At 38.2% G+C, this 24,961-nt stretch overlaps 1 protein-coding gene across 4 annotated transcripts in view; it reads left to right on the top strand.

Moving 5' to 3' along the window:
* RTN3 (reticulon 3) overlaps positions 1 to 24,961 on the top strand; it is a 64,342-nt gene that overhangs the window by 18,731 nt on the left and 20,650 nt on the right. Inside the window, exons 1-2 of one of the 4 annotated variants that reach the window (XM_055580993.1) lie at positions 531 to 940; positions 8,647 to 10,959. The exons of the other annotated variants lie outside the window; for them this stretch is intronic. Of the exons in view, the coding sequence (XP_055436968.1) occupies positions 793 to 940; positions 8,647 to 10,959 (2,461 nt within the window). The 5' untranslated portion in view covers positions 531 to 792. Of the gene's footprint in view, positions 1 to 530; positions 941 to 8,646; positions 10,960 to 24,961 lie in introns of those variants that run through there. 4 annotated transcript variants of the gene reach the window in all.

Raw genomic sequence — 24,961 nt, 5'->3', positions numbered from 1 at the left:
CCTAGACCTCAAAGTTCCTTTTGTTGCCAGTTAACAAATGGAAGCACACTGTATGAACTTCAGTACTTTGCTTTTCAATTTAATATATCAACGTACATAGCTGTACCTCATTGTTTTTTGTAGCGGCAAGTATTCCATTATCTGGAGGTAACTATTTAACTAGGCTTTTATCGATGGTCGTTTAGATTATTTCTGGTGTTTATAACCAGCGCTCTTATGAATATCCTCACTGATGTACATGTCTTTGTATATGTATGCAGATATATTTACCAACTTAAAGAATATGCTCAGGGGTTGGTAGGGGAAGTCTATGCATTTAAAATTTTGATATATGTTGCCAAATTTAGAGAAATATAAGTCCTAGTTTTAGAGATAGAAGATTTCTTATATATGTCCTGTTTTTCCCAGTGGATTAATTGTGATTTAAATTTTTTTCTTTTCTTTTTTTTTTTTTCCAGTATTCAGGGTCAGTTTTACATATTTGCCAACTATATATATTTAAATGCTTATATTCATGGCTGACTCCTCAAAATGAAGTTAAAAATGGTTTTAAGCAAAACCAGTTAGTACTCAGATACATATTTTTTCTTTCCTGCATGAAGTTGCAGGGTAGCATTATCTTTCTTGAGCTTATTTAAAAATTCTAGGGGCTCCTCTTTTCGTCCTTAGAAAAAATTGAATTGATTAACTTTTAGAAATGCATTTTGAAAATGAAGTAAGGTTTTGCTGCCAGGTGAGTGAAAATAGTAATTGGAAATATAGATTTGGGTTTTCCCCTGTTCCTTAAACCCAATGAAATTACGATGCTTTGCCAAATTTAAAAAAAAAAGTTCAGATTCCTGTGTGAGGTTGTCAAATTCTCACGCTGTATATTTTCTTTCAGATTCCTTTGTTTCTTCCTCTTCCTCTCAGCCTGTATCTCTATTTTCGACCTCACAAGGCAAGTCTGTCATTTTTTGTGTGCATTAATAAAAGAAAAATGTTAAGAGAAAGAGGCTGTAACTGGGGAAATGAGGCAGGAGTTTTCTGTTGCCCCCAAACTCCCTAAAATAAAAACTAAATACAAGTTAGCAACTCCTAATGACTTTCTCGTAAAGCTCAATAAAATAGAATGAGGCTGGGTGGACCCTTTAACATAGCATAAGTTTTAGGTGTGACTTTGAGTATTTTAAAAATTAAAAACTTGCCAAAAGAACTTGGAGTAGAAAAAACTGCAGCTCAGAAAACACACTTTCTCCAGAATGCATTCAACCTGTTGATTTGCAGTTATCTAATTTGTTTGGAGAGGTAGTGGATTTGGGAAAACTCGATAAAACTGTGCTTCCACTGAACTAATACACCATCCTAGCTAGAATACTTTAGTATGGACTTATCTGAGATTCGTCCCAAGAGCTAGGCCAGTTCCACATTGCCTAGGAACACTGAACAAGCCAGTTGAATTTTTGGCAAGCGAGGCTTGTTTTCCTGGAGATTAAATTATAATGTTTTGGGGGGTTTGTTCTTACTCTATCAGTGAGGAAGGGAATCAGAGTTGATAGCTACATGGAAGAGAGTGTGCTTTGTGCTGCTTCGATTTGCATTTTTTAAAAGTGCTGTTTCATTTGTGCTCTTGTACTCCACCTCAGGGATAGGTCACCGGAAAATCATTATTTTAAAAAAGATAATTAAACTCACTATGTATTGTCCTAGCCGGAATGAAAGTGAGCATGCTGGTTTGTTAGGAAGACTTTCGCCTTGTAAGAATAAAAAACCTAATGGGATAAAATAAACATAGTAAGTTTTTTTCAGAGTCTGCTTCTTGGGAAACATGATAGACAGTTTATTGCATTCATTTCAGACTGATAGCATTAGAGTCCCCAACTCTTTTATAATGTGCCTCACTGTGTGAATTTGGATATCTTCTGGGTCAAATCATGACCTTTGAAATTAACTTGTTTATATTAAAATATAGATATTTTGTGAATGTTAGGAAATAAACATACAAATTGATCCTCAACATCTAGAACCCAACTAGATTTATATTTTTAAGGGTATTTTTTTCCTCATGAGAAATTTAATAATTTAGGCAAATAGATATTACGTTTATTCTATTCTGGAGGATGTCAGTTAAAAATATAGTGTAAATAGAACAAATAATTATATTTTCTCAAAGTATTTCAGATCTTTTAGGATACTTTCTTCATAGTCACTTTTTTCATATAGAAAGGAAATAATTGATAGCCTAAATAGTGTGACAATACAACCTAATCACAACATGCCTAATATATAGAATGTTGAGAAGATATGTCATAGTTTTAAAAATTACTTTAATCCATATTAGGAGAAACTACATACACACTCAAATCAGAGGTAAATAAAAGGGATTTTTCTAGTTAAAACAAAAGTTCAAGTAGGTTTCAGTTTCACAGTGACTATGAAAGTTTGTTAAAAAAAATAGATTTGTAATTCTTCCTTTTATAGTTATTTTGACCAGTGCAGATTCAGGGTATGTTACTATTAAAAGGGTATTGTAAAAAAGCAGTTAAAAATGTCATATCCCTGAAGATGTTCCAATCTAGCCTCTATTACTAGTATTTTCTCCTGCAAAAAAAAGACATAATGGAAAAGCAGCCCAGTTGGGTGCTGTATTTTGTTGGCAGGTCTAGAGATCAGCTGATTCAGTTTTTTGAGGGCACTCTTTGGCAGGTGATTAGGTGTGTCCTAGGGTGGCCAAGACTGGTAGCTTCTAGTCTGCCTTAATAAAAGCAAGGGAAAGGAAGTTGCTGTAGTACTTAGTTAACTGGATTAAACCCCCTGGAGAGAATAGCTAGGACCAGTTCCGCCCAGCGGCAGCCTTTCAGAGGGACTGTCGCCAGCAGGTACCTTTGAGTCCATAACTGGCACTAACCCAGCTAATCTGTCTCTGGCTTTCATATCCCTGAGCTGTTTAGCCTTGGAGAATTGTGCCTTGCTTATATATGTCCAAGCCATATTAGGGCTTCCCTGGTGGCTCAGCTGGTAAAGAATCCGCTTGCAATGCGGGAGACCTGGGTTCAGTCCCTGGGTTGGGAAGATACCCTGGAGAAGGGAATGACCACCCACTCCAGTATTCTTGCCTGGAGAATTCCATGGACAGAGGAGCCTTAGCAGGCTACAGTCCATGGGGTCACAAAGAGTTGAACACAACTGAGCGGCTTTCACTTTCACTCTTTCTTTTCAAGCCATATTAAGCAATATGTAGCAGTAATTAAAAATGACTTTCATACTTAAGAATGACATTTTTAATATTGAAATATATATTTATCATTATTGGACTTCGAGAGGCATGTACTAAAACTTGTCTTTTTCTGTTTTTTGATCATGCTGCTAAGCTCACGGGATCTTGATTCCCAGACCAGGGGTTGAACCTGGGCCCATAGTAGTGAAAGTGCTGAGTTCTAACCACTGGACCACCAGGGAATTCCCAAAGTTGTCATTAATTTGGACTGAGAAGAAAGGGCAGTTAAATCTTTCAAAAGGAAATTATGTAGTCTTTATTAAGTTGTACTACTTTGAAGTATACAGCTACTTAAGCTAACAAGTTAAGCTTTTTGAAAACTAATAGATTTATGTTGAGAATGTCAAAAATAATCAGTTCTTCTTAAGTAAGTTGTATTCCTGAGTAGGTCCTTTGCAATCGTTCGCTTATTGATTCCTTTTTTATAGTTCATCAAGCAGAGTTAAATTTCAACTTAATCCTGGAGCATTTCAAATAGGGGAGTAAATTTTAACGTTTTCCTGTACTGTTAAATAAGGATATTAACAGAGGTATAGATGTAGTTTATGTGGTCATTTGGGGTGGGTTGTTTTTTGTTTGTTTTGAGCTTTTACTGTGGTTAGTACTTTTTTATCTCATTTAATCCTCACAGCCAATTTTATGGAGGAAAGGTATTGCTTCTTTTACTAATTGAGGACATTGGGGTTTTAAATGGTGAAATCCCTTGTTCAAGGTCACACAGTGAGTAAATGACACACCTAGGACTCTGAAGTCCATGTATGTAACTATTACCTCCAGTGAAGGTGATGTGTTAGTGATATTTTAAGGTTTACAGGTTTTTTAGGATGTCGTGTTAACATCATGAGAACACAAGAGGCAGAAATGACCATTTTAACCATATTATTGCTGTTAGTGATATAATTTAGTATCATCTGGGGGATATACTCCCTCCATCAGACACAAAATCAAATTTGGTTTCTTCTTTTGAAATCTTTGATAAAAAGTGGAAGCTGGAAAATACTGCAATTTTCTGTAGAAAACATTGGAAGAAAAGTGGGTGAAAATAAGATTATAAGGAGGATCCATCCACCACCCAGAGTTGGAAGCACATTTGCAGTAGTGAATATTTGCAAATAATTTGAGTAATGCAGTAGGTATATGGAATAGGAAGTTAAACACTGAACTTTGGGGCAAGCATTGAGGGGAAAAAATTGCCAGTTACAGCCTTTTTTTTTTTTTTTTTTTTTTTTTAACAAAAGCAAAACATTTTTCTTTGTACAAAATAGACTTTCTGTTAAGGATCTAGCTTGGCTGCAAAGTGTCTGCTGGCTAACTTCCTATTTTGATGCTTGGCTGAAAATTGCTGATACTGTTTTGCACGATAATTTGTCTTTCCCTCTTGTTTTGTGAACGTGAGAAAATTCAAGTGTAGGAAAGCCTATACCTGAATATTTCAAGCCTCCCTTGTATGAATAAGCATAATATGTATGTGAAAATGTAACTTGGTGGCTTACTACAGGCTTGGCACCCTTTCTTCCCTGGTATGTGCTTTTTCCATGTTACCAACTAAAAGTAATGAATTTCCAGGCTGGGTAGGAACCAAATGGTAACTGTAGCATAATCCCAAGTTACTCACTCTTTTAAGGAAGAAGTGTAATATACAATATTCATTATGGCTTACCTGTCTCTAGATCACATTGTGTTTTCATTATTAAGTTACAAAACACTTGAATAAAAAAATACTAAACCCTTTTCTAAAAGACAGTTTGGAGAATAAGAGAAGATATTTTGACGGATAGAGTAAACAGTATATGAAGAGGCTTTTTCAATTCAAAATATTCACTTGATGCATACACAGTATTCAGTTAAAAGTTGTTTCTTTATCCTGTGATTGGCCTTCCCTGATGGCTCAGCGGTAAAGAATACAACTGCAATGCAGGAGACTCTGGTTTGATCCCTGGGTCTGGAAGATCCCCTGGAGGAGAAAATGGCAATACGTTCCAGCATTCTTGCCTGGAGAATCCCATGGACAGAAGAGCCTGGCGGGCTAGAGTCCATGGGATTGCACGAGTCAGACATGACTTAGCGCCTTAACCACATCTTGTTCTATGAGATAAAATACTCTGGATATAGAAGAGGGGAAACTTTTTCAATTTCCATGCAAGATTCTCTAGTCAAATGGGGCTTTTGCCTTATTCCAATCAAAATTTTGAGTTAATATATTAACTCAGTTTAATCCTCAGAGCATTTTTTTTTTTTTTTTTTTTTTAGCGCAATTCTTAAGTTAGGTGCTTTAGTATCCCAATTTTCAGATGGTAGTAAGCAACTTGACAAGGCCACACACCATTAGTAAGTGTAATGAAAGGATTTTGCAACTCTTAATAGGAATTTTAGGTCTGGGAGTGGTCTGGAAATTTAGAGTATGACCGCCAACTTAATTTCCTAGTCTTATTTAAGATAATATATGTAAATGGAGACTTCTGAGTAATGACTATTAAGTGTCATGCTGACTAATTGGAAGAGTCTTTGCCAATGGAGCTTAGTTTCTAAAGACCTATTAGATTCTGGTCTTTGTTTTATTTAATGTACTTTACTTCCAGACTGCTTTTTTCCATGTCTTGATACAAATCAGTTCTGTTCAAGTTTTTTAGAATTTCAACTAGCCAAATGAACTTCTTTCCATTTGCTGAAATTCTAAGCAAGATAATTATTAAAATTAAAGCAAAAATGCTAACTTACTTTGCTACATGTGGGAAAGCTTGATTGACTGTCATGAGAGCTAACATCCAGAGCTAATAGCTAATAGATGCTATTGGCTGAGGAATTACTCTCCTAATTACTGAGGAAAGAATGCAGCACCACACTCTGTTTAGCCCCTAAACCTGTCCCCCCAGAAAACACTGTCTGCTCCAAGCATTGCCACAACATTATCATTAGGGAACATGATAAAGCTATTTTTGTGTATATAATAGTTATGTCATATTAAAGAATCTTCAGTAAAATGAAGTCTGTCAAGAAGTTACGGCATTCAGTACAGAACTTGGTATTCTGAGAATAAAATTTCTAACCTAATCTAGTTTTTACCTCAGATTATTGTATACCTAATTCTAAACTTCTGGAGTAGTAAGAGTTCAAGGAAATTAGAAAAGAAACAAGGCTTAGAAAACTGAGAATTTTGTGTCCTAACAAAGCATAGAACATTTCTACCATCCTCTTTGTGTGTGTGTGGCCGCACCGCATGGCTTGTGGCAGAGAAAGCATCAATCTGAACCACTGGACCACCAGGAAGCTCCCTGCCTTACGTTTTTTTTGTTTCTGATACTGTGTGCATTCTTTCATTAGCATCCAGTATCAGTTGCTTTCTTTCTCATTTCATCAAATCCATCATCATCATCATTATCATTTATCTGTTGACTTTGCTTCTTTTCTGTCTCCCACTCTGTACTGTAAGCTCCACAAAAGCAAGGATTTTTTCTGTGTTCACTGGTTTTTAATCTAGATTCTAAAACAGTGTCGGGCACATGATAGTGGCACTCAGTAATTAACAATGAATTATTACTAATTCATTCTGTCCACTTGTGTCTGTAAAATGACAAGTCTAACTCATCTGAAATCTCAGTCTCTATAAAACATATAAGCTGAGCATTCCCTGTGAGAGGTGGAGTCAGTGTTGTTCAAGATTCCATTCGTTTGAAGGGAGGGGGAGTCCCAGTTTTACCTTATTCCAGATTTAATTCATTAAATGTCTCCTAGTAGAAACATTCACCAGTAAATTCAATAATAATACATAGCTCAGACTGTGGAATATTCTGATATTAATGTAGTCCATAGTTCTTTAAATTTCAGGTCTTTAAACCTTTTAACCTGCAGTGGTAAGCTTCATTTATCCTTAATCTTGCTGTGTATCCATACTGTACAATGATAGATGCAAAGCCATGTTTACTGCATTAGAACTAAATATGAATTATAGCTTATTTCTGTGTCATGGCTACAATTTGTACCACCAAACTGTAACTATTTTTTTCTCAATTTACAAAGACTTTTCCCCCAGATTATGGTTACACTGTGCTAAAGGTCAGAGATCCTGTTACATCAGATTTCAGTAATGTTTTAAAATATAGGAACTTTATCTGGCATTTGGAAACACATTTTTGTAATAGTAGAATTTTGTCTCTTGCTATAAGATATTTAAGTATTTCTTTTCATCTTTATAAAATGATTTTGAATAGAATAAAGTCATGCTTTTGCTTTCATCTAATTACTATTCAGCTTCTCAAATTAAAAAACATAAGTTGAATAAAAGTAATCGCAAAAGTTTTTCTCTCTCACATCTTCCCAATTGCTCATTCACACTCAAGGGAGGCATTTCTGTCCTGAGGGCTCACCTGAGCAAGCTGAATCTTTGATTCATTCTTTTGGAACTCGCTGTTTAAGACGTACTTTGTTCCAGCTCCAGAGATACAACAGTGTGTGAGAACGATGGTGCTTGGGACATCGTTGCTGCCCTTGGGACAGTTGCTCTGATCTTTTCTCCAGTAAAAAACTTCCTAGGTTAGAGAGTTGGAAAACAGGGTGGTAAATCAGTGGCTACTGTGATATTAAAAACTGATAAGACCTAATTAATGTATTGCTTTTAGGGGAGTATTTTGTTTTAAAAGATTTTCTGGAGTTCACTCTTAATAAAGGAAACCAGTGTACACAGTTCAGTTTTCAGTTGACAAGTTGGTACAAGAGATTTTGGAACAGACCAATGTTTTCAGTGCCCTTTAAAACATTAAGGCCCTCTTTACTTGGGGCCCACCTTCCCTGTGGATAGAATGGAGTGTACTTCTAGCCTGATTTTTAGGCTGGGGGGGTCTGCTGTTTCTCTTGGGGAAAAAAAAAAACTCTCGTCACTTGTTTTCCTTTTCAGATAGTCAGGCTCTTAACAGTGGTTTTATAAAAGGGGTGTGTTCTGAATTGTTCCACCTACAGATGAGAGTGTATCAGTACTTCATAATATGTTTGTTTTATATGGATTACATTGTTTCTGCTGAATAGCTCTACTAAATACCAAAGGAAAAGGAATAAACACTTCCCCAGATTATCCAATCTTTATTATAACCTTCTTCATGCTTTACCATTAAAGGGAAAATGTAGATTGATAAGTATTTTGTCATGAAAATTTTTTTTCATTTGCAGTTTGTAGCATGATAAGCCTCTTCTGTGTCACTGCTGGCGGTTTTATGCATGTCTTATAGGATAACTATTGATCATTGTTTTGTTACATATTTATGTGTGTATGTATATATACATCCTGTGTGTATATATATATGTGAATTTAAAAATAAAAAGCATGCTGCTTGGCCTGACTAGCTAATGTGTAATTGTACCTGGTAAACAATTGTTTTTCTTTCAAATTCTGGCCATAGAGGGATTGAGCTCTCTTTGCTCTGATGAGCCACCTTCAGAAATTATGACTTCCTCCTCTTGTTCATCTTCTGAAATACGTAACACTGACCTTACAATACTACATGGAGTAAAAAGCAAAATGTTAGGCAGCCAGATTCTTTTAGCCCAAGAAGAAAAAGACTGCTTGGCTCTTCTAGATGGGAAAAAGATGGAAAAGCCTCCGGGGGCCAGTAAAGACATGGAAGACTCCCCAGTTTCTGCTGCAGAAGGAGTTCACTGTGACCGTCCTTCCATTCCACTCAGCTTCCTGGGTCATCCTGCTTTTCTCTCAAAGGAAGTTGGTCAAATGGAACAACAGATAAATAAAGATCAAGAGTCCCGGAGCCCAAATGAGGAACCAAATAGGGATAATATAACTGCCTTGGATGCAGATGACAAGTTCACTGCACTGACAGCCCAGAAGCCAGCCACCCAGCAGCCTAAAACAGAAGGCGTTTGTCCATATTCCTTGTCTCCTTCTGAAGCTTCAGGAGGTGGTGTTATGGAAAAGGATTCCCCTGAATCACCATTTGAAGTAATTATTGACAAAGCAGCATTTGACAAAGAATTTAAAGACTTATATAAGGAAAGCATAAATGATTTTGGTAGCTGGGCAGTGCATACTAGTAGAGAATCACCTACAGACATTTCAGAGTCTAATGACAAAGTATTTCCACTGAGAAAGAAAGAAGCAGGGCGTTACCCAGCCTCTGCATTGCTCACCAGGCAGTTTTCACACACAACTGCAGCATTGGAAGAGGTATCTAGATGTGTGAATGATATGCATAACTTTACTAATGAAGTACTGACTTGGGATTTGGTTCCCCAAGTGAAACAGCAGAATGATAAAGCTGAGTACAATACAAAAACTACAGGACTTGGCACAAGTGAATATAATTCAGAAATTCCTGTTATAAATCTTAAAACGAACACTCAGAAAATTCCTGTATGTTCTATTAATAGAAGCACTACTAACACTAAATCACCAGGTGACTGGGTGGAAACATCTCTCCCACAGGAAAATGCTGTGCCAGATCATTTTGATTCCACACAGGAAGTCACTATCAAAGGTGTGCAAGACAGTGTGCAGAAAAGAGACGACACACTTTCAGAGTTACCTGGATCTCCACTGGAGAAATGTGTCTCTCTTGGCTCTGGAGTGGCCACAGATAAAGTAGTTTTACCCGACGGCCACCTGAAAGGTGGAATGAGCTGGCAGACCTCTGTGTTGGGAGAAGTGACAGAAGCTGATAGTTCTGGTGAATCTGATGACACAGTAATAGAGGACCTCACAGCAGATAATTCATTTGAGAGAAACAAAATTCAGGCTGAAAAACCTGTTTCCATCCCAAGTCCTGTTGTAAAAACAGATGGAGAAGTCAAAGAGATCCTCAGTTGTAACAAGAAAGACAGAACATCTGAAAATGTTGAAGGGTCGGTCAGTGACTCTGAGCCACAAGAAGTTCGGCCTGATCCTCTTGAAAGGAGCCCAGGTGAAGCAGTGTGTTCACTAGTATCTAATAAGAATGGAACGTCAGAAGTGAAGCAGTCAGGTAGTAAGCATGAAGCTGTTCCTGAAAAGCCTGTTGCAGCTGAGAACCCAAAACTCCCTTCAGAAGCAGCTCCTACAGAACTGGCACAAAGTGTGACAAGCTCTGCCTATCTGGAGTCATTGCATGAAAAAAATGTGAAAGATCTAGATGATTCTTCCCCAGAGGACCTGATGGCAGCCTTTACAGAAACCAGAGAGAAAGGAATATTAGGTAAAGGTGAAGTCAATACCTTCGAAGCAACATCAGAGGAGACTAAGGACTTTAAAACAACTCTTCCTCTAGATGCTTTGCATGAGAGTAAGTCAGGTGGTTCTGAAATTAAAAACATAAAAAGCAAATACAGTGAACAAAGCAAAGAAACAAATGGGAGTGAGCTGGAAGTTTTCCCTACCCAAGGTACTCCAATAGCATCTCTCGACTTAGAACAAGAACAGCTCACAATCAAAGCACTTAAAGAACTGAGTGAAAGGAAGGTTGAGAAGTCAGCTTCTGTACAGGATAAAGGAGAATCTCCTGAAGAAATACTCAAACAGACTTTAACAAATGTTAAAGAATCTTCTTGGCCACAGAGATCATATGATGTCCTAGAACACAAAGATGTCAAGACTGGATCTGATCTTGAGATTTCCAGGAAGCCCACTATTATCAAAGAAACCAGTAGGGTAGAGGTTATTTCCAGCCTAAGCAAGACTGAGCCAGTAAACAAGCCTGTCCTAACAAGACTTCTGACAGATGCATCAGGTAACTGCTTACATTAGAAATACTGCATGTGGGAAAAAAAAGAAATACTGCATGTGGTTAATTCTGCTATGATTGATTATTTAGAGGGCCATTTTTCTTACTCTCTGACTTATATCACTAAATTATAGCTAGAATAAAATATACTGTATAATGGGGAAAGGTAGATTTTTTTTTAATGGTTGTTTGATTTGGTTTTCTTATACAAATGTTTCCCAAAGCAGGAGACTACTTGTTAAAATTAATATTCTCTTAAAGAAAAAAAGTGTCATGGTCCAGTTTTTTCAAGGTCTTCCTTTCATTATACGTTGACTGTAGGGGAGATTGCTGCTTTTAAGACTATCACTAGGCTCTTATTTACACAGATTATGATAAAATCTCCATAATAGTAGCACTGCTTAGCCCTTGGGTTTTTTGCTTAGCCCTTGTAAAATCTATTTAGCAATCAAAGAGAAAGGAATTCCTGCTGGGAAGATAATAAATGAAACTTTTAATTAATCTGATCTTATACCACAGAGATTTTATGCTCTGAAAGTAGGTAACCTGTACTCTAGTACAGTCGTGCCAGTGATGCTTTAGGAGAACTCATGGATTGTTCTGCTTTGGACCTTGTTGACAGTCTTCAGGTCAAAACTCTTTGTATGGTACTAGAAGCCCTTCTGCTTGTCTTCTGTTTATTTGAGTGATTACCGTCCTAGCTGTTGACCTTCATTTAAATTACTTCAGAAGTTCTCCGTTCTGGTGTCTTAATGTAATGAAAAAAAGATCTATAAAGCCTCCAGAATCAACCCCCAACCTCTGATCTGATAGGAGGCTCTGCACTTGGTGTATGATCAGTGTGGTCAGAGTTAGGTGCTGTGCAGGGCTCTGGTTTTCCAAACTTTTTAAACAATAGATTTCTCTTTAAAATGAAATCAGACACAGAGTTATAATATTTAAAACAAAATGAGATTTTTGTTAAGAGAAACTTTTTAAGTGAGGTTGTACCATTTTTTTTTTCCCCTGTAAAGGTTTTATTATGCACAGAATAAGGAGGGGGGCTCAGTCCTTTGTAGCCACTTCCCTCTGGTCAATTCTTCCTGCAAGGGTACCGCTAACTTGCTTTGCTTGGTTAGGTTCCCTGCTGGCATCTGTGGGTCACCTTGAAGTCTACAGCCATAGGCCGCTGCAGAACCATGAGTGCTGCCCATCATAGCCTGCAGCAGAAAGGCACCATTTACTTCTTATTTTATAAAGGTATTTCCTTACCGAAGACCATGGACAGGTTATTTAACCTTACTAAATCTTAATCCTTAAAATAGAGATAATAATGGTACTTACTTTATAACAGCGTGAAGATTAAAAGTGTAAATGCAGGTTATAAAGGGCCTCAGTTCATTCAGTTCAGTCACTCAGTTGCGTCCAACTTTTTGCAACTGCACGGACTGTAGCACGCCAGGCTTCCCTGTTCATCACCAGCTCCTTGATTAATCAAACTCATGTCTATCAAGTCAGTGATGCCATCCAGCCATCTCATCCTCTGTCATCCCCTTCTCCGCCTGCCTTCATTCTTTCCCAGCATCAGGGTCTTATCTAATGAGTCAGTTCTTAGCATCAGGTGGCCAAAGTATTGGAGCTTCAGCTTCAGCATCAGTCCTTCACGAATATTCAGGATGGATTTCCTTTAGGATTGACTGGTTTGATCTCCTTGCAGTCCAAGGGACTTTCTAGAGTCTTCTTCAACACCACAGTTGAAAAGCATCAAATTCTTCAGCACTCAGCTTTCTTCAGAGGGCCTGCTGCTGCTGCTAAGTCGCTTCAGTCATGTCCGACTCTGTGTGACCCCATAGATGGCAGCCCACCAGGCTCCCCCATCCCTGGGATTCTCCAGGCAAGAACACGAGTGGGTTGCCATTTCCTTCTCCAATGCGTGAAAGTGAAGTCACACAGTTGTGTCTGACCCTTAGCGACCTCATGGACTGCAGCCTAGCAGGCTCCTCCATCCATGGGATTTTCCAGGCAAGAGTACTGGAGTGGGGTGCCATTGCCTTGGGCCTAGTATATAGTAAATATTCATTTAGCAGCAAGTACAGGACCTGGCATATAGTAGGTCCTAGATCATTATTTGTTACTGAATGCATTGTTAATAATTATCTGTGAAAACACTGAGGCTTTTTTATAAACTCAGAAATGTGAAATGGCAGATAAGGATAGCTGTTATACTCTAGAAGTTGAAGATAGTTGAACTTGGATTAAAGAGACCTGAATCCGTATTGTTGCTAGAAATGTGACTTTAAACAATTAAGTTACATCACCTTTTGGGGCTTTAGTTTCCTTATCTATAAAGTGAGGATGTTGATGTAGGTGATCATCAATACCATTTCTCTGACCCTGGTAAGTACTAGTTTTCTTCATGAGTTGTTGTCAAAATTTTTAAACATAGGCTTTTGAAGTGATGAGGTGTATAGAAATTAGGTAACAATCCAGTGTCTAATTCTGGCAAATTCCTGCTTTAGTGTGTGACCTTTGACAATTAGCCAAATTGGTTTGGCATCTTGCTTTGTTAATATTGTGGTATTTTGCCCTGCTTCATAGGAGAAGGCAATGGCAGCCCACTCCAGTACTCTTGCCTGGAAACTCCCATGGACGGAGGAGCCTGGTAGGCTGCAGTCCATGGGGTTGCTAAGGGTCGGACACGACTGAGCGACTTCACTTTCACTTTTCACTTTCATGCATTGGAGAAGGAAATGGCAACCCACTCCAGTGTTCTTGCCTGGAGAATCCCAGGGACGGGGGAGCCTGGTGGGCTGCCGTCTCTGGTGTTCCCACAGAGTCAGACACGACTGAAGTGACTTAGCAGCAGGAGCAGCATAGTGTTACTCTTTATGACCCCATGGACTGTAGCCTAACCAGGTTCCTCCGTCCATGGGATTTTCCAGGCAAGAATACTGGAGTGGGTTGCCATTCCCTTCTCCAGGAGATCTTTCCGACCCAAGGATTGAACCCAGGTCTCCCGCATTGTAGGCAGATGCTTTTTTACCGTCTGAGCCACCAGGGAAGATCCTATAGTAAATAAAGTACTGTGTAAATACTAATTATTAGTAAATCTCAACTGAGTTATTTAGTGTGAGAGGTGAAGAGGACTATGGAAGTTTAAGTTGTTTTGTCACTGACTAAATTCTATGATAAATAGACATTTTTAGATGATAATTAAAGAAAACTAGTATAATTAGACCAAGAAGCTAAAAGTTCTTCCTTTGAAGGTTTCAGAATTGAAAACCTTTTAAAATTGTCTTACATCATGAATAAATCTTTTAAGATGTAAATTATACTAATAGATACCACCATCTAGCTCTAAGCAGTGTATCTGAGCAGTCTTCATTTCTAAAGTAAAACCAATTCTGTAATTATATTCTGCCTAAAGTTGTTGGGGAAAATAGGCAAAGGAAGCTATGAAAAAATTAATGGTATTTTATTTTTCTTTTGCTATTCTTTGGTATATAACAGACCTGGAAATGACCTAGCAATTTTGTTTCTAGGTATGTATTTAAGGGGAAAAGAAATTTATGTGCAAAAACAACTATAGAGATATTCTTTGTAGGCTGTTTACAATAGTGGCAGGTATCTTAGTGCCTTAACAATTAAAGATTGTTGGAGTATGTAACATACCTGTGCAGTTGAATGTTATATAGCCTTTGGAGTTGTTATAGGTTGATGTGAAGTACAAAAAGAAATATACTTGTATTTCTGTATATTAGAATTAATTCTATTGTTTTTTTTTTTAATTTCTATTGTTAATTAATATTTGCTTTCAAACTAAAGGACCCTTTGATTACCATCTGACCCAATTCCCCCATTTCCCCAGAGGGAAATTATCTTATAGTGTTGTGTTAGTTTCTGCTCCACTACATTTTAAATGTATGCATATATGGTATTCTTTTGTGCTTTTAAAACTTTATTAATTTTATCTTTGTTGGGATTTCCCTTGTGGTCCAGTGGTTAAAAATCTGTGCTTCCATTGCTAGGAGCATGGGTTTAGTTCCCTGGTGGGGGAACTAAGATCCTTCATACCATGCAGAGCTCATCCTCAAAATAAATTAATATTATCTTTGTTATGCAACTTGTTTCATTCAACATTCAGTTTTTTAACTCTTTTCATATGGAGGTATATATTTTAATGGCTGTGTTGTAACCCATTTTATTACTATATAATTTTTCTTTTAACTAATATTTGGGTTATTTTCTGTGTTTTACTACTGTAGACATTGCTGAAGTTAACATCCTGTACTCATCTGTTTTTATACATATGTACATACTTCTCTTGGGTCCTTATGCCACTGCTTATCAATTTCACTTCTGTGTATGTGCATTGTTTTTCTAGTTACTATCAATTTGCTGTCAAAGTTGTTTATTCTGTTAGGAGAAAATGTTCATAGTTTATTAATAAAAAATATTATTTAACACTAGAGTTTTTATTATATGATGAATACTTAAAGTAGAAAAAACAAGTTAGAAAACAAGGTTTTCAGAATAATACTTATTTTCATGTCATTGTAAGTGAATCTGTATACCTACACACAGTGTGATTCTGAAGTAAATTTTTAAAAACAAGATCACAGTGATTTTTCTTGCAATGTGGCCAAGTAGGCTTTTACTGGACCTTTGTTGGGACTTCTCTGGTGGTCCAGTAAGTCCAGTAAGAGTCTGCCTTGCTGTGCAGGGAACACTGGTTTGAAGTCTAGTCCAGGGAGATCCACATGCAGCGGAGCAACTAAGCCCATGTGCCACCAGTACCTGAGCCCACACTCTAGAGCCTGGAAGCCACAACTCTTATGCCCATGTGCCGCAGCTACTGAAGCCCACATGCTCCAGAGAAACCACCACAGTGAGAAGCCTGTGCACCCACAACGAGGAGTCGTCCCCGCTCACCGCAAACGGAGAAAGCCTGTGCACAGCAACAAAGACCAAAGGATATAAATAACTGAAACTGTTTTTTTAAAAAAGCATCTGCACTTCCATCGCAGGGGACACAGGTTCATTTCCCTGATCAGAGAACTAAGATCCCACATGCCACAGGGCACAGGCAACTTTCTTCGTGTAACTGTATACTCTGAACGGCATTGTGGGGACAAAGGGAGACCTGAAAGCACTGGGAAATGAGCAAAAGTGGGCAAACTCTAAAAAGGACTGACACTTCAACAACACGAAATTAATTTTCTATTTTTACTGTTTCTTGCCAGAGGAAGACTGAAGTTGGCATCTGACAGGGTGGTTAAAATTTTAATAGAAGACTTATTATTTTGGCTTTCCTGGTGGTCCAGTGGTTAAGAATCGCCTACAATGCAGGGGACACCAGTTTTTTCGATCTCTGGTCCAGGAAGACCCCACATGCTGCTGGGCAACTAAACCCATGCACCGCAATTGCTGAAACCTGTGCTCTCTAGCGCCTGTGCTCCCCCACAGGAGACGCTGCCATGGTGAGCAGCCCGCGCACCACAACTGGAGAGTAGGCCCCGCTCGCTGCAACTAGAGAAAAGCTGGCCCACACAGCAACGAAGAGCCAGCACAGCCAAAAATATAAATAAGTAAAATTATTTTTTAAAAAAGAGCAAAGTGGAAGTCTGTAATACAGTAGCTAAACTTAAAATTCACCAAGTGGCCTTAATAGTAAAACAGAGATGATAGAAGAATCAGTGAACTTAATGATAGATGAACAGAAAACTATCCAATCTGAAGAAAGAAAAAAGCTTCAGGGAACTTTGGGACAATATTATAAGACCTAACTTGTATAGTTAGGTCTTATAATATTGCCAACAAAGGTCCAGCTAGTCAAGGCTATGGTTTTTCCTGTGGTCATGTATGGATGTGAGAGTTGGACTGTGAAGAAGGCTGAGTGCCGAAGAATTGATGCTTTTGAACTGTGGTGTTGGAGAAGACTCTTGAGAGTCCCTTGGACTGCAAGGAGATCCAACCAGTCCATTCTGAAGGAGATCAGCCCTGGGATTTCTTTGGAAGGAATGATGCTAAAGCTGAAACTCCAGTACTTTGGCCACCTCATGCAAAGAGTTGACGCCCTGGAAAAGACTCTGATGCTGGGAGGGATTGGGGGCAGGAGGAGAAGGGGACGACAGAGGATGAGATGGCTGGATGGCATCACTGACTCAATGGACATGAGTCTGAGTGAACTCCGAGAGTTGGTGATGGACAGGGAGGCCTGACGTGCTGCGATTCATGGGGTCGCAAAGAGTCGGACACGACTGAGCGACTGAATTGAGCTGAACTGAACTTGTATAGTTGGAGTCCCAGAAGAGAGGAAAGTGAGAAGTTGGGGAAGAACATATTTGAAGATAATATGACAAAAAAATCAAATTTTTTGGAAAACACATTTACTGATTAAAGAAGCTTGGCAAACACCTTTTAGGATAAGGATGAAGAAAACCATGCCTTGGTACATGTGTCAGAGGTTCCCAAGACAACTGTCAGTTTCAGTGGTTTGCTGGAATGACTTGATAGGATTCAGAAGCTGTTACACTCACTGTACACAGCAAAAGGACACAGATCAGAATTGGCAAGGGGGAAAGGCGCATGGGATAAAGTCCAAGAGGAACCAGGTACAAGCTTCCTGGTGTCCAGCAGACTCACACAGAGCTGTCCTTAATCCTCCCGTCAGTGATCCATGACAGCATGTGCAAAGTGTTGCCAACTAGGGAAGCTCACCGAGTCCTGGGTATTCAGGACGGTGTGCTGACCCCCGTGACTCACCTCAGCTACTCAGACCCCAGCCATCCAGAGCAGGAACAAGTGTTTGCCATAAATCATATTGTTCACATAGACTTAAGTGGTCACACTGGTGCAACATGGCACAAGGCCCCAGGCACACAGAAACACTTATCAGCCAGCATATGCAACTGGCTCAGATTTCATCTCCCAGTCCTGAAGACAGACCTTTCTTTGGCATGTGCAGGGATTGAGCATTCCAGAACTGCTGAGTTAATCCTTTCCTGCCCAGTATATCTTAGTCAAATTGCTTGAAATGAAAGATAAGGAGAAAAGACACGAAGAAATGACAGTTGTAATTAGAGCTTACTTAACCGAAAACCATAGGCTTCCCAGGTGGCGCTAGTAGTAAAACAGCCGCCTGCCAGCGCAGCCCCGGGCCAGGAAGGCCCCAGGGGGAGGGCGCGGCAACCCGCTGCAGTATTCCTGCCTGGAGACTCCCCTGGACAGAGGAGCCTGATGAGCTATGTCCATATGGTCACAAGGAGTCACACGACTGAAGCAGCTTAGCATGCACGCACATCAAAACCACGGATGCCAAGAGAGTGAAATAACACCTTTTAAAGTGCCAAACAGAGGGAAAAGTCAATCCAGATTTATCTTTTCAACAAAAATGAAAGCAAAATAAAAACATTTTCAGATAAAAGAAAACTAAGAAAATTGTCACTAGAAGACCTGCACTACAAGAAACACTAAAAGAAGGTCTTCAGACTGAAGGGAATTGACACCAGATAGAAACTGAGACCTTCAGAAGGAACGAAGAGCATTGGAAATGGTAAATATCTGAGTAAATACCAAAGACTTACTCTTTTCCCTCTTCTATAAAATATTTAAGACTGTTTAAAGGAGAAATTATACTGTGTGCAGGGATGGTAATGTTTGTTTGATAGAACAATTTATAACAAGAGTATGTGAGCCTAAACTGTAGGATGAGATTCTACATTTTTTATAAAGTGTATGATATTTTAAGTCAGTTGAAAAGTGAAGGGTATATGTTGTGCTTCCTAAAATAATAATGCAGAGACATATAGTTTAAATTAAAACTTTCAAATAATCAAAAAGAAGGCAAAAAGGAAGAATGAGGGAACAAAAGAGGAAAACATGGTAATGACGTGGGAGACCTGATGCAGTCATCATCAGTATGTTAGTGGCTAAGACTACAACCAGCCGAGTGACAGACTGCATAAAAATGCAAGAACTACTTATATACTAACTGTAAAAAGATACGCACTAAATGTAAAGACACATTAGTTGAAAGTAAATGGATGGGCAAAGGTATACCAAAAATGTATATTAATGTATGCCATGCAAAAGTAAGCATAGAAGACAAATGGTTTTACCAGAAATGAAAAGTGACATGTTACCATGATAAAAGATATCAAGATGTCTTGACAGTTTTAAGTGTGTATGTACCTCATAACAGCTTCAAAAGAAATGAAGCAAAAATTGGCGGAGTTAAAGGGAGAAATAGCCCATTCTTTAATCATAATTACTGGCTTCAATACCTCTTGTTCAGCAGTTGACAAACCAACTATGCATACACACAAAGATCTGAACAGCACAACCAGCCACTTTGACCTGCATCATACTTACAGAACGCTGTGCCCTACAAGCGGCATAAAATACATTCTTTTCCAGATGTACAAGGTATACATTCACCAGTATAGACAATATGCTAGGCCATCAAACAAAGCAGTAAATTTAAAAGATTAAGATCATACACAATATGGTCTCAGACCATAATGAAACAAAAATGTTAAACAGTGAAAATAAAATACCTAGGAAAATTCCCAAATATCTGAAAATTAAGCTAGTCACTTTTGTATAATCTATAGCTCAAAGAAGAAATCATGAGAAAAAAATTGAAATGTTTTTAAACTGAATAACAATGAAAATACAGTAATCAAACTTGTGGAATATAGTGCTGAGAGGGAAATTTATAGCTCTAAGTGCACATATTAGAAAAGAAAAATAAATTCAGTAATCGGAGATTTCGACTTTCTTTCAAGGAGTAAGCATCTTTTAATGCCATCTGCAGTGATTTTGGAGCCCCAAAAAATAAAGTCTGTCACTGTTTCCCCATCTATTTGCCATGAAGTGATGGAACCAGATGCCATGATCTTAGTGTTCTGAATGTTGAGCTTTAAGCCAGCTTTTTCACTCTCCTCTTTCACTTTGATCAAGAGGCTCTTTAGTTCTTCTCTTTCTGCCATAAGGGTGGTGTCATCTACATATCTGAGGTTATTGATATTTCTCCCAGCAATCTTGATTCCAGTGTTTCTCATGATGTACTCTGCATATAAGTTAAATAAGCAGGGTGACAATATACAGCCTTGACATACTCCTTTCCTGATTTGGAACCAGTCTGTTGTTCCATGTCCAGTTCTAACTGTTGTTTCCTGACCTGCATACAAATTTCTCAAGAGGCAGGTCAGGTGGTCTGGTATATTCTTATCTCTTTAAGAATTTTCCACAGTTTGTGGTGATCCACACAGTCAAAGTATTGGAGTTTCAGCTTCAACATCACTCCTTCCAATGAACATTCAGGACTGAAACTCCAATACTTTGGCCACCTGTTGCAAAGAGCTGACTCATTTGAAAAGACCCTGATGCTGGGAAAGATTGAAGGCAGGAGGAAAGGGGATGACAGAGGATGAGATGGTTGGATGGCATCACCGACTCAGTGGACATGAGTTTGAGTAAACTCTGCAAGTTGGTGATGGACAGGGAGGCCTAGTATCCTGCAGTCCATGGGGTCGCAAAGAGTCGGACATGACTGATCGACTGAACTGAACTGAAGGTTTCAACTTAAGCTAGAGAAAGAGCAAAGTAAATCCAAAAGAAGTAGAAGGAAGGAAATCATAAAGATAAGAGCAAAAATTAATGCAATAAAATTAACAAAGCCAAAATTTGGTTCCTGAAAAATTTAACAAAATTGATTTCTTAACTGATTCAGGAAAAAAGAACACAGGTTACCAATATTAAACATGAAAAGGTAGTTGTCATTTCAGATCCAATGGATATTAAAAGGTCAGTAGAATATTATGGGGAGAAGGCAGTGGCACCCCACTCTAGTACTCTTGCCTGGAAAATCCATGGACGAGGAGCCTGATAGGCTGCAGTCCATGGGGTCGCTAAGAGTCGGACATGACTGAGCAACTTCACTTTCACTTTTCACTTTCATGCATTGGAGAAGGAAATGGCAACCCACGCCAGTGTTCTTGCCTGGAGAATCCCAGGGACGGGGAATTCTGGTGGGCTGCCGTCTATGGGGTCGCACAGAGTTGGACACGACTGAAGTGACTTAGCAGCAGCAGCAGCAGAATGTTATGAACTTTATGCCAGCTTAAATTAAACAAGTTCTTTGAAAAATACAGTTTACCAAAACTAACACAGTTACATATTCAAGTCCAGACCCAGCAGTTTCACTGGGTGGGAGTGAGGCAGGGTAGGATGTGTTTCAAGCATTTAAGGAAAAAGGAGGCCAACTTTCCAACTCAGACTAGTATATTTATAGTGATACACAAAGTAGAGAAAGACACTACAAAGAAAATTATAAACTAATATCACTCAGAAACATAATAAAATGAGAAGTCCTTCACAAAATATTAACAGCAAATCAAATCAGGCACTATATCAAAATGTTAATGTATCATGGCTAGGTGGGGTTTGTTCTTGGAATAGGTTTTGAGATCAGAAGCCAATCAACATAATTTGCCACGTTAACATATAGAAAATCTAGGTGAGTATGTGAGTCGATACAGAAAAGATTTGAAAAATCTCAACATCCTTTTCTGATAAAAGCTTTCAGCAAACCAGGAATAGAAGGTAATCTCAGTCTAATGTATCTGTTAAAAACTACAACTGACATAGTTAATGCCAAAATATTGAACACTTCCCCTGACATTGGGTACAAGGTAAAGATGTCACCCTCACCATTTGTATTTACCATCATACTGGAGATCCTCCCCTTTGGATTAAGACAAGAAATAGAAATAAAAGGAATGACTATTGGAAAAAAAGTAAAGCTGTCTTAATTTGAAGATTATATAATTGTGTACATAGAAAAATCCTAAGGGATCTTCAAAGCAACTGCTAAGACTAACAAATGAATTATTCAGCAGTTACAGGATATTAGGTTAATACACAAAATTCAGTTTTATTTGTTATATGCTAGCAACAAATAATGAGAAAATAAAAAATGTTTTTAAAGTTCCATTTACAATAACATCAAAGCACAAAATAGGAATAAACATAACTAAAAAAAATATGCAGGACCTCTATACTGAAAATTACAAAACTGCAGAAAGGAGCCAGGGAACTGTCTGAGAGCCATGCTGTATTCATGGATTGGAAACCTTGATATTGTAAAGAAGTCAGTCCTACCCAAATTCACATGTGGATTCAGTACAATTCAAAGTCCTAGAAGAATTTTTCAATAGAAATTGACAAGCTTTTTCTAAAATTTCTTTGGAAATATACAGACCTAACACCCAAAGCAATCTTGAAAAAGGGCAAAACTGAGGACTTGGAATACTTACTCCAAGACATTATAAAACTCCACTAATAAAGACTGTGGAACTTGCAGAAGAGTCAACAAATGAAAGAAACGAAGAATCCAGAAATAACACATTACCAAAAACTGGTAACTTAATACAAGTTTATCATCTCAAGGGCTTCCCTGGTCACTTAGACGGTAAAGAATCCGCCACAATGCAGGAAGCCTGGGTTCGATCCATGGGTCGGGAACATCCCCCGGAAAAGGGATAGGCGACCCACTCCAGTATTCTTGCCTGAAAAATTCCATGGACAGAGGGGCCTGGTGGGCTACACAGTCCGTGGGGTTGCAAAGAATCAGACACGACTGAGTGACTAACACCGTACTTTCACAGTTTTCAAGGGTCAGGAGTTCAGGCACAGGTTAGGCCAGATCCTCTATTCAGGATTTCATCTTCTAGTTTACTGGCTGTGGGCAGCAGTCTCGGCTCAGCTCCAAGAGGCTGTGCTCAGATCCCTGGTCTTCGGACTCGCTCACAACATGCTAGCTTACTTTTTCAAAGCTGTCAGGATGATTTCTCTCCAGGCTGCTACAGGGTCTTACATAACTGAAACTTAGACATGAGAGCGACTATCCCATCGTATTCACAGGTTCTGCTCACATTTGGGGGCAGGAGGAAATATAGAAGACACGTACACCAAGAAGTAAGAGTTTTGGGGGCCATCTTAGCATTCTGCCTGCCACAACCCCTACTTCATATGATGTGCAAAAATGAAGTGAAAATGGATCAGAGGCATGAACATAAAAACTAAAATCATGAAACTTTTAGAAGAAAGCATAGAATATCTTCATGACTTGAAGGTAGCCAAAGGTTTGTTAAGTCAATGCACTCATCATAAAGAATCAATGAGTTATTTAGACTTCATCAGACGTAAAGCTTGCTCATTAAAAGACACCACTAACAAGCCGGCTATTGACAAAGATAAAGTGTTTACAAAATATGTATCTGATGATGGACTAGTATCCAGGAAATACTTAAAATACATTTCAACAATAAAAGGGCAAATAACACAAGAAAATAAAGTGGGCAGAAAAGATTCTGATGCTTCACAAAAGGTAAATAACCCTATAATCAGTGAAAATGTTCACCCTCAGAAGTCTTCATATAATTAAAATAAGATCATTACACACCCACCTGAATGATTAAAACTAAAGACTGACAACTAGCCAACTATTGGCAAGAATGCAAAATAGTACAGATATTTTGGAGAAATGTTGCCCAGTTTCTTAAAGAGCTAAACATGCACCTGCCCCATAACCTAGCAACTCCACTGTAGAGAAATGAAAGCATTTGCACGAACACTTGTGTGTGTTCATGGCAGTTTTCTTCATCACAGCCATTCATCAGTAAAGGAGTAGATAACCTGTGGTGTAGCTACTTAGCTTTTGATACTTGCAACACTTATGGATGAATCTCAGAAACTATGAAGAGTAAAAGAAGCAGTACAGCAACGATTCATACTGCACAATTCCATTTATATGAAATTGTAGAACAAGCAGACTGTTGTGTGTACAGAAAAGAATCAGATCAGTGCTGTGACTACCTGTCAGAGTGTTGGCTGGGAAGGTACATGAGTAAACTTCTTGGGGTGATGATAATGTTCTGTAGTTTGATAGAGTTACGTGGGTGAGTGCATGTTGATTTCCTGATATTTGCCATTTACTTTGGAACATGTTAAATTAAAATAGACTAGTGGACAGATAAGAGGAACAAATATGTAAGTAAGCGTAGCAAACCATTAATGATTACGGTGATGGTTACACAACAATGGCTGTACTTAATGTCACTGAACTGCATACTTAAAAATAGTTAAGATGGTAAATTTTCTTACATATACTTACCATGTTAAAAAAAAGTTAAAATAAGACATTGCTAGTAAAAATCTAGTTAGTGATTATATGGGTGTTTACTCTAAACTGTTTTCAGCTTTGCTGTATGTTGGGAGGAAATTAAATGCTGGCAGAGGCAGGGGGGTTGCGAAATAAAGCAGAGTGGAGGGAAGCCGTCGCAGCCCATTTTCCCATGAGGGAGACATTCAGTAGAGCTAAGGAAAATGGAGAGAGTATCTCAAAGGTCAAGGGTATGTGTATTATTAATATAATACCTAATACTTTTATGTTTAAAACTTCTTTTGCTTATTACTGGTAAAGGTTTTAGGGAGTGTCAGCTTTTTTAAAAGAAGAAAATAGTTGTATTACTTATTATGATAGTCTGAAACTCTGCCACTTATCTGCATTATTTAACGGACTGTCAGAGAAGCATACAAATCCAAGTGTATTGTAACCATAGGAGAAATGTCACATTACCATAACATGACTAGCCTGGAAGATTGAATTACAGATAAATACACACGAAGGGCATAAACTCACTTTTCAAGTTTGATTGGGCTTTAACGTTAACTAGTGTTTTGTTTTAATTTAACATTTGATCTGATAATTTCTGCAGACTTAAGTCTAAACTTTCTTAGTTGGAGAATTAAGTGGTTGTCAAGCATGTGGAAATAACCAACTGGACCTAGAAGGAAAGAAAAAAGCTAAGAAACTAAAGCCAGGGTTTTTTGTCTTTATCCTTTCCATCATGATTTAGCACTACATTTATTATCTTTAATTTTATTCTTTAGATAACTTAGTTCAAAAGTTCACATGTTCAGATCCATCGATTTTGTTGGGGAAGGGTAGTCAGTACCATTT

This window comes from Bubalus kerabau, chromosome 5, assembly GCF_029407905.1.
Source record: "Bubalus kerabau isolate K-KA32 ecotype Philippines breed swamp buffalo chromosome 5, PCC_UOA_SB_1v2, whole genome shotgun sequence".
In the NCBI taxonomy this organism is placed as follows: domain Eukaryota; kingdom Metazoa; phylum Chordata; class Mammalia; order Artiodactyla; family Bovidae; genus Bubalus; species Bubalus kerabau.
Note: the sequence above shows the minus strand (reverse complement) of the source record. Positions and strands in the feature narration are given on the sequence as shown.